Source organism: Eublepharis macularius, chromosome 13 (genome assembly GCF_028583425.1).
Source record: "Eublepharis macularius isolate TG4126 chromosome 13, MPM_Emac_v1.0, whole genome shotgun sequence".
Classification (NCBI taxonomy): Eukaryota; Metazoa; Chordata; class Lepidosauria; order Squamata; family Eublepharidae; genus Eublepharis; species Eublepharis macularius.
Window position 1 is genome coordinate 11,626,052 of NC_072802.1, and position 10,644 is coordinate 11,636,695.

General features: G+C 44.6%; 1 protein-coding gene across 1 annotated transcript in view; it reads left to right on the forward strand.

The window, feature by feature from the left end:
- Positions 1–7,264, forward strand: part of TRPC5 (transient receptor potential cation channel subfamily C member 5) — a 239,519-nt gene extending 232,255 nt beyond the window's left edge. Inside the window, exons 9-10 of the mRNA XM_054996536.1 lie at positions 2,274–2,363; positions 6,533–7,264. Coding sequence (XP_054852511.1) covers positions 2,274–2,363; positions 6,533–7,264 — 822 coding nt within the window. The remainder of the gene's footprint in view (positions 1–2,273; positions 2,364–6,532) is intronic.
- The last annotated feature ends 3,380 nt before the right edge of the window (positions 7,265–10,644 follow it).

Genomic DNA, 10,644 nt, shown 5'->3' on the forward strand with positions numbered 1-10,644 from the left:
AACCATCCCTGTCTGGTGGGGGACCTGCCTGAAAGTGCTGGCGTGGCATGAAGCGCACACAGCAGCCGTGGCACTTTGTGGCGTGCCTCCTCCTTTACTCCTGCTCGGCAGACTGCCTTGTCAAGCCATGTGGTCCCTGTGAGGTTGACCAGTTTTCATTAAGTGTGTCCAGTATTTTAGTTGAGCCCATCTGGCAACCTTACCAGGGAACATAACATGGGTGAATCTAAAGAAAGGAGTGCAGGCCTGGAGATCAGACCATCCTCCTCAGCCAGGCACATAGCAACAGAGAGACACTGCCTGCTTGCCCTCTGGCTGCAAACCTTGCCTTTCAGAACAGGAAGGACTGCCGGGACCCAGGAGGTGGCTCTTTCAACACACAACAGGTTCCAAACAGAGCCTGCCTTTCTGGCAATTTACTCTTTCGATGTTTTCATGGTGTGGCTTCCTGCCAGAGTTGATAGGATTGGAGTTTTCTCAGAGCAAAGCTACAAGTGACTTTCTTCACGTGGAGAACACTTGATTTTTCTCGCAAGGTTACTTGGGAAGTGAAGTCCGAGTGGTCCTTCCCCTCTCTGTTAGAATCGCTGCCTGAAGAGCCACAAGAGAACTTCATTTGGGGGCGGGCAGCTGCTACTTTCTCCCAGGGCATCCTGCAGGCTGCCTGCTCCCGGGGAGCTGCTCTGGAGAAAGCGGCCGCATCGGTGAAGCTTCAGCCACAGCAACAGTGGAAGGATCTGCTGCAGGCAGCGATTCTAACAGAGAGGGGAAGGACCACTCGGACTTCACTTCCCAGGTAACCTTATGAGAAAAATCTACCATTCTCCACATGAAGAAAGTCACTTGTAGTCACACTCTCAGTCTCCCAATGGTTTTAAAGGAGGCCAAGAAAGAAGCAAGCCTTATCAACCTTGGCAGGAAGTCTTACTGGGTAAGTTTAGAAAAGCTATTTGCAAGAAAGATAAGCCTCAATTGATGGCTGTTTAAATAGATATTCAGTGCAGCCAGTTTTTACTTGCCTGTCTAGGGTTGCCAGGTTCCCTGGGGCCCAAACTGAGAGACGGGGGATACATGGGGGGGGACTTACTGAAATTGGTTGATTTTAAGACCAAATACCCCTATGCAGAGGCCTTCTTTTCCTTGTTGTGCCAGGAATGACATTATTCCTGGCATGACAACTCAGGTTGCCAGTGGGAGGGGAGACCTGGCACTTACTTCATGCCTTGTGCCTCTTTTTTTGTGCACATGCAAAATGTGCACATGCTCCCAGCACTTGCATGGTGATGTCATTTCCAGGAAATCATGTCATCATGCCAGCCATTGGTGTGGTCCCGTTCTTCACGTGGGGCAAATTCAGCTCATTTGGGGCCAAAATTGGCCCCAGCAAAGCACAAGAGCATGTCCATGGCTGGCACAATGATGTCACTTCAGGAAGTGACATCACACCCCATCGGGAGCATGCCCAATGTGCACTTTCCCAGGTTGCCTGTGGTGGTAGGTGATCTCCGGGGGGCTTGCCACCTCCTGCCAATCACCAGCAATTGGTGGGCAATATGGCAAATCCCTGGGAGATTGCCCACCAGCGGTGGGCAACTTGGCAGCCTAGCGACAAAGGGTCTGGAGCACTGGAGCATACTCTGAGGCTCCTAATCCCTGCACCTTTTTCTCCCCTGTAGCCAAGTAAGAGGTGGGAGGACAGTGGCTGAGAGCAGGGAATCTCCTGCCCCAACTGGGGAACTGGGAACCTATCCCTACTCCAGAGAGGTATTTGAGTATGTGCATGTATGCGTGTAATTTATTTACCTTGTTTAGTTTTTCTTTGCAGTGGGGACCCAAAGTGGCTGAAATCATTCTCCCCTCCTCAATTGTATCCTCACAACAATAACCTTATGAAGGAAGTTAGAGAGAGAGAAAGAGAGACTGACTGGCTCAAGATCACCCAGCAGGCTTCTGTGGCAGAATGGGGATTTGAACCCATGTCTTCGGGATAAAAGTCTGACTCTCTAGCCTCTATGTGGTACTGGCATAAAACCATTTGCTTATCTGTGAGCATCCTGCCTGTTTGACATTTTCAAATGAATGACAAGGGTGCTTGCAAACATGCAAATCATTCATGCTGAGCATAGACACATCTGCCCATTGCTAATTCTTGACCACATGGATTTAATATTTGTATTACAGATGCAGGGATTGCAAAAGAGGCTTTTAAGGCCATTTGTGGAAACAGCGGGAGTCTTTCATAGCAATTCACTTTCTTTTATCTTTCATTTCAGGAAGTGATTAGAAACTTGGTGAAGAGGTATGTTGCAGCAATGATAAGAAATTCTAAAACCAATGAGGGATTAACTGAAGAAAATTTTAAGGTAATTTATTATGTGCAGTATAATGACCCCATTCCCTGCTGATCAGAAATATGGCAGAGAAAGTACTAAAACTGTATGAAAATTGTGAACATTTGATCTATTTTATAATGTACACTGGAGCTGTGACTCTTAGGGAACAGACTTCTCATATATTAATTGTCAAGTAATTATTAGATTTTTGACTAAAGTTTAAATACAGAGCTTTGAATTGGGCACAGTGTCCTTACTAGAGATGGGCACGAACCGGGGGGGAAATGAACCGCACAGTTCGTGGTTTATCGCATTTCACGAACCACAAACCACAAACTTTTACGAACTTGCCCCAGTTCACGAACTGGTTTGTTTGGTTCATGAAAACACCCAAACAGCAGAAGGTCTGCAGAAAGTCTGCAGAAAGCTCCTCCCCCCGTTGCCTAGGAAACTGATTGATCAGCACCAGGCTGACTGCAGGGACAAACTGAAAAATGAACCAAACAAACTAGCCTAAAATGGGCTCTGATGAACTGTCAGTTTGCGAACCACAAACTGGCCAGGTTCATGACAAACTTGATTCATATTTTGGTCTGTGCCCATCTCTAGTCCTTACCATTAGACCTATAGATATTATTCACATATATGAAAAAATACTTTAAAAAAACCGATTTCTTGCTTCAAATTGTATCATCACACTAGCAACATTATTAATTGCAGTATTTTGGAAATATAAAAGCATTATTAAGCATCTGAGGTACAGCAAATACAACAAAATTATTCATAGTAAAGGGGAAAATATCAATTTTGGACAGCATAGATCCAGAGGTCAGCTTTCCAGTTTAAAAATATGATTGCATATCTGTATGAGAATTCAGTAATCTTCTGTATTGGCAACAGAATATCTTCTGTTTTGCTAGACAATGTCTAAGAGCTAAACTAAACAGGACACTAAATGCTTGGTTGTTGCTGATGGTAGCAGCAACACATTTAGCCTGTTCTTCTGTGTATTGTCCAGCGAAAATAACTTTGTGTTTCATCATCATGATATATTACATCATGGTGATATATTACAGCTTTTGTTCCATATCTAGATTTCTCATTTGCCCACTGACAGCAGGTAAACCCTGGCCCTTAGCCTCAATCCCCCACCCTAAAGAAACTGAGGAGGAGAAAAATGGCTGGAAAACAGCCTCTTGTGACACTCTAGGAATTCCCCCTTTTCTCTATCATCTTTACCATAAGGATCAGGGAAAATTTTTATAACATCACCCAGATGTTACCAGAAGTGGTCTCCTTGCAATAAATATGATTTGTGGTGGAGGATTAGCAAGCAAGGAAGACTGCTATATGAGAGGCGGTAACTGGGATCTATCAACTGTGTATACCAGGTCCCTTCCAAAATAGGCAAACAAGGCTAGTTCTTAAGGTCAAACAATAATTTGTATTAAACACAAGAACTTCATGCACATACACACAAGTTACTGGGGAAAATAATTATGCACACACACAGAGTCCTAGCAAATGTAGCCAGAAATTGGGAATAGAGAGAGGGAGTAAATATATCTACCTATCCTGGAGAAGGGGTCCAGTCCACGGTGAGGAGAGAGAGAAGCTTCAAACATCCAGCATCCTCGGCCAAGAGAGCAAGAGGCTTACAGCAAACCTCAAGGGAACAGCGCTTGTGGATCCAGAAATGTGTTTGATTTGAATGGGGCTAAGGCTCTGCTTTTATAGGTAAAATGTTCCCCAAGGTGGAGGAGAGTCCTCCTAGCATTTAGGACAAAGACTTCAATGGTCAGTTCCTGGGTTAGACAAAAGGCTTGATTGCCTTGATGGATAGCTGCCGGGGTGTGTGAATGCAGATGCAAAACCAGTTCTAGCGCTGCACAAAAAGGACAGTTTTCCGATGAAGTCCACCAGAGCTAGGTTAAGTACTTTTCGGGAAGGAACGCATTGTGCCAGAAATGACTGTATATACTTATGAATGTCATTTGATTAGTTCCTCAGTCATGGACAGGAAATCTCATCATGGAAGGAGGGAAGGGAATGTGTTAAGTGGGAATGACTCTGGGAGACCTTTGTTGCACTGGGCCCTTCCAGGGCTGGGATGGCAGTAAATCCAATCAAGCTGCAATCACTCCGCATTCCAGGGCAGCATTCCTTGCATGCCTGGTTCTCCCGGGCAGGATGTAGCAACGGAAGAGGCTCTCTGGTGGCTATACGGTAGCCATTTTAAAGTCCAGAGGCTTGTACACTTTTAATATTACACACAGCTATTTGAAAATGACTGTACAACTGGCTAACTGCTTACACGGAAGTGATCTCACATACTCCCCAAACGCCACGCTCCCCAAACACCACCCTCAAAATTTCCCAACATTTGACAAGGCAGTGCTGACAATCCAGTCTGTGTAATTGGATGAAACTGGCAGGGTGTAGGAAAACAAGGAATGTCATACAGCATGGTATGTTTCACCAAATGATACAAATGGCTAGAAGAGAGCTGCCGCTTTCAGCCATAACTTCAGCAGACACTTCCTAAGAAAGAGAAGGAAAACTACTTTCTGCATTATGTAAAGAGTGACTTAGCATATGGGGATGGACTTTATATTGATGGCTGTTCTCACTCATCGTCACTGAGTTATGGGCCATGGGGATGGCCCTGTTTACTTTTGTCCTGCCACATGCTGGCCAAAGGGAGAGTCCGCATAATGCAGACACTGCTGGGCTTTGCCTGCACAGAGGCTGATGCCAGGGAGAATTTTACTAGCCTAGAAACCACTATAAGCCTCTGCTTAGGGGCAGACCTGTGTGATGCAGCTCAAGAACTTTCCCTCATCCCAGGTCACCCGCTCAGTAATCAGTAAATTTATTTAGGTTTTTCAAGTTTTATTCTGCTTTTCCATGATAGTTTGTGTAATCTCCTTTGAATTATGTATTGTCGAAGGCTTTCACGGCCGGAGAACGATGGTTGTTGTGGGTTTTCCGGGCTGTATTGCCGTGGTCTTGGCCTTGTAGTTCCTGACGTTTCGCCAGCAGCTGTGGCTGGCATCTTCAGAGGTGTAGCACCAAAAGACAGACTGTGACACTGAGAGATCTCTGTCTTTTGGTGCTACACCTCTGAAGATGCCAGCCACAGCTGCTGGCGAAACGTCAGGAACTACAATGCCAAGACCACGGCAATACAGCCCGGAAAACCCACAACAACCATCTCCTTTGAACTAATTAGAATTAGCTTAAAGGTGCTAAAATCCATAATAAACGTTAACAGTACCCACCCACTGTCCAGTTCAACAGGGAAAAAAGATCAACATTAGCCTTAGAATAGTACAAGACCAATGCTTGCCCTTGGAAACAGTACACATTTGCAGACTTCACGAGAAATGACATTTTGGATTTCTGGAAGTCTGTTCCATGTCGAAGCTGTAGCAGAGACTGTACAAAGCCATCCAACACAAGGCAGAATGAATGGGCAACCAAAAGAGACCACTGGGCAGATCAAAATTGGCAGTGGGAGAATGCAAGGTGAGTAGGTCACCAGAGGCCACAATAACCTACTGTCAACTTTAAGAGGAAAGGTGACACTTCTGAACCCTTTCTCCTTGGAATAATGTGTTTTGAGGGTCTGCCAACTAGAACAGCAGCCCTTTAATAATTTCCTCTTTGAGAAAGACCTGTCTCCTCTCCTCAGTCTTTTTTCAGTCATTATTAATCTTTAGCTGTCATCCCATCTGAATCCCTTCCTCCAAGGATCTTGGGGGAATATAGTTCCCTCATGCATCCTTGCAACAACCTTGTTAGGTAAGTTAAGCTGAGAAAGAGCAACTGGCACAATGTCACCTGTCTGGGTGGGAATTTGATCCTGGGTCACATCGCCTGTAGAAGCAAGTAACACACTTGGAGCAAAATAACATACTGTGTTGTGTTACTTTGGTTGGTTTTAAGAAAAGGTCTTTAAGTGAATATAGCTACAGACACTCTTAATCTAGCAAAGCTTTTACTTTAATTCACAAAAATGATCCAATTTCTCTTTCTAGCTAATGAAATATTTATTTGCAACTCATGTACACAGTGATCCAGAATAATCCATTTGCCTAATGACGAATACTTCTCTCTTGAGAGTGTAATCTTTTTTTCTTGTCACAGCTAAAGCTTTAGCATCCAACTCATTGTTTCCCCTCCCTCTCTGAACTCAGGAATTAAAGCAGGACATCTCAAGTTTCCGCTATGAAGTTCTTGATCTCTTGGGCAACCGAAAACCCCAGAGGAGAAGTTACTCCACCAGCAGCACAGAGGTCTCCCAGAAGGATGAAGGCAACGAGGAATGTGCCGGAGAAACGTCCAAAGCCAAGAGTGTTTCTTTTGGTGTTTCCAACAAAAAAAAAGACTTCAATGTTTCCGCTCTGATTAAGACTATGGGTGGAATGGATATGATGACTGAGAAACCCAAAAGCAATGGGATAAACAAGCGCTCATTTGTTCGCAATGGGAATAGGGTGCAAAGGCTCTCCAGTTCCAAGAAAGAGTCCTTCAAGAGACTGGGTCTCCTATTCTCCAAGATGAACGGCCATCTAGCCGAGCCAAATTCAGAGCCCATGTACACAATTTCAGATGGGGTCATCCAGCCACATTACATGTGGCAAGACATTAAATATTCTCAGATGGCTAAGGAACGAGACGAAAACTGTTCCAAAAGTGAAATTAACCTCAATGAGGTGGAATACAGCAGGAACATTAGGCATACGGGACAGAACCAGTGCCCTGTGGTTTGTGCCAGCTCCCTTCACTGTGCTTCCAGTATCTGCTCCTCAAACTCCAAACTCATAGACTCCTCAGAGGACGTCTTTGATTCATGGGGAGATGCTTGTGATATTTTTAGGAACCAATGGAAAGATGGGCAGGAGGAACATGTTACCACTCGCCTATAAGTAGAGCTATTCAGTGACTTGCTGTAGAACATGACTAATACTGGAAACTGTTTGCTAACACAGACTCTTCATAGTTAGGATTCCTCTTTTTTTCCATTTTATCTCCACCAATGAGCATAGACCTCAGATTGTTTTAGCCTCTTTTGTAGCCACAGCACCCCATTCCTCTTTTTAAATTCACATTCTTAAACTCACAAAAGCCAGACTTTTTGTTAAAACAGCCCAATTGTTTTGAGAATACAAGACTCCATGTAATATGCCCTCATGTTTGCTTCCTATTTCCAATAGGTTTCTCTCTGTCTTTTTCCTTCTGCATACCCTTATAGGATTTATATTTTTTTGTTATATAGCATTGGAGAACATCTCAAGCGTTGATTAGCAGTTATGCTTTCCACCATTTGGTATTCTATCTTTTGGTCATTTACAGCTCTCAAGAACTGGAAGACTCCCAATAGCTGAGCTGGAGGCTAAGAGACAGCTGGAGGCTACCAGCAGGGAGAAGGATTCCACTACAAATGGCCTTTCGCTTTCAAGCAATACAAATCCCCCCTCCCATTATTTCAACTGTGTTTTCCTTTCCTAGAAGTTGCATATTGTTTTCTTAATGTAAATTATTACCATGATGAGTTAAAGTTGAGTTCTGGAATTTGTAGTGGGTCTCTTTTTAAATAACTGCATATTGGTGTGCATATTTGCCTCCCCACCACGAGAAATAATCTCTGGCCTATAACAACTGTCCCAACAGATTGCACACAGGTGGTAACAACCCTCCATCCCAATAATCTTGAGCCTGTTTGATACAAATGCCTGTGTGTACTTTGCAGAGCCCACCTTTCTGTTCAGTGAGTCAATGAAAACACTTAGACCACGGCTCTTTATATGAGTGTTGGAGATCTGAATAGAGTTTTGAAGCTCAAATTGTTTCTCTGGGTTTTATGTAGAGGTATTACCTTCTCTTACAGCCTGGGGCACAGACAAGAAAAGGGGAGCACACCCGTGAGGTCCAGGAAGAGAAAAAGAATCAAGGAGCAATGGGAGAATTGTTTTGTTGGTAATCATAAATCACAACGCATTCTACTAGTAGCTTTGTCAGAGGATCTAATAAGACAGTAGGATGGCAGGGGGAAAATGCTGGGAAAATCGTTGTCACACTGATGACACTGCATCACTTCCAGTATGACCGTGGAAGTAATGTCCTGGCATCAAGGCCATGCTCTAGGAATTCACTGTAACTTTACGGTAAAGCCATAGAGTGGATTCCTAGAGCATCACCTCAACTCAGTGATGTCACTTCTGGGATCACACTGGAAGTGACATTGCACTGCTGGAACAATGACAATTTGAATGTCCATGCTTCCCCTGCAAGCAGTCCATTGGTTGTCAGCGCTTAGCTGACGACCTTAGCTGTACTTCATGATCTGTATAGTACATTCATTAGAATCACATTAAGAATATCACCAGAGGTCTTTAAAACTAGTTATTAACCATGGTTACTGAAGGCAGCAAACCACTGAACACCAGTGCTGGGAGGCAGCAGGAGGGGAGGGTCTCAGCCTCTGTGCCCAATTTGTTTGGCCCCCAAGGGCCCCCAAGGGCTGCTGTGTGAGACAGGATTCTGGCCTGGATGGACCAGTGGTCTAATCCAGTAAGATCTACTTACTGTTCTTATTTTCTTCATACCCTAGAAAAAAGGAGTAGTTTATCTTCAGATGAGCTGAAACTTCTTTCTTCTTCCCTTCCCACCCATCCTCAAGCCCAGGTATTATGTCTGCAGGCAAGGGGTCATTTTGTAGAAAAACAGCTGGAGGAACTCATTAGCATAGCTCATTAGCATATGCCACACCTCTTGCCATCACCGGAAGTGTGTCATTAGTATAACTGATTTGCATGTGCCACACCCCCTGACATCACCTATTCTGGCTGTTTTGGACCCAATGGTGGCCATTCAGGGCTGAAACTGGGCCCAAAATGGCAAAAAGGGGCTGAAAATTGCTGAAAAGGGGCCCAAAATGGTCAGGATCAGGCCGCTGCTGAGCAGGAGAGTGATCCACCACCTGTCAGAGGCCCGATCCAGGCCGTTTCAGCCCCAATCCAGGCTGAAACGGGCCCAAAATGGCTGAGAGTCAGGTGGGTGGGGCCGCCTGACATGTGACCTCTTTGGGGACTGCCGGAACTGCACTCCTGTGCATTCCCCCTCAAAATGAGCCCTGCAGTTGGCCCTCTTCACTGGAAGGTCAATTTTCCCTAACATCCACCTCCAGACCCTCTTCCTTCCTGTAACTCTCCCCTGCCCAAAACTTAAAAAGGGGCCAGTTTGAGAGCCCATGGCCTGTTGTTCTGAATGCATTACTCCATTGCTGGATGGCCCTCTTTCCTCACCCCCCAGCCCTTTATTGCTAACCTCAGCACAAGTCTTCCATCCCAGGATATGCCTTTCTCAAAGACCTGGCTAGTTGTGTGGACTTGTGCAGCAGCTTCTGATGCCTCTATAAGCAGCTTATGAGTTGTAGTCCTTGAGCCTCCATTTTGTAGGCTCAAGAATAGAGCCATATTTCAGGCTTGTTTCTTTGCTGCATTGATTCTAAAAAGAGCATTTCCACCCTTAGATATTTCAGCCGTAGTTTTCCATTTAGGGCACAACAGTTTGTGCTGCTTCACTTCAATCAGAACAATTTTCTGGCTGGAAGGCTTACAATATGGGTCAAGTTGTTACTCACTTCCCTGCGTTAGCAAAAAATTCTCAGGGCAGCACAACAGGGTTTGGTTTCCCACAGATGAGAGAGCACCAGAGACTTCTGATATCTTTGTAATAATTTGTTTTATTTACAAATATACAGCCAGAGAAGGGCAGAGGCAATTTTTTTCCTACAAGCAGATATGTGCAAATCCAATATCAAATTCTCAGGGAGCAATTTATGCAAAATTCCCTCTTCTAGCAAATTATACCACCAACTGCAACTACCTCCAGCTAGAAATTTTTCATATACCTCTCTCCAATTCAAATTCCCCATTGTTTTTCTGGGCTTTCTGGCCTCAACTAGAGGAGATGAATATCATGTGTCATGGTCTGTCCATGAAATGTAAATTTCAAGCTTGTGCAACTTCAATTTGCCCCAGGGCCATGCAGAGAAGGGGAGGGAATAATCCTGCAACCTCCACTCAGTTTCACTCTGGTATGAGCATTTTGAAGTAGAAAAGCAACCCCGTTCCCCTTTTAAATGCTATCAACCGCCAAAGAGAGTTTGGTGTAGTGGTTAAGAGCACAAGACTCTAATCTGGAGAGCTGGGTTTGGGCGCGCGCACACACACACTCTGTCCTGCAGAGGCCATTGGAGAACAATTCGTATATTCTTTATTTCCTGACTAGCAACAAATCTTCT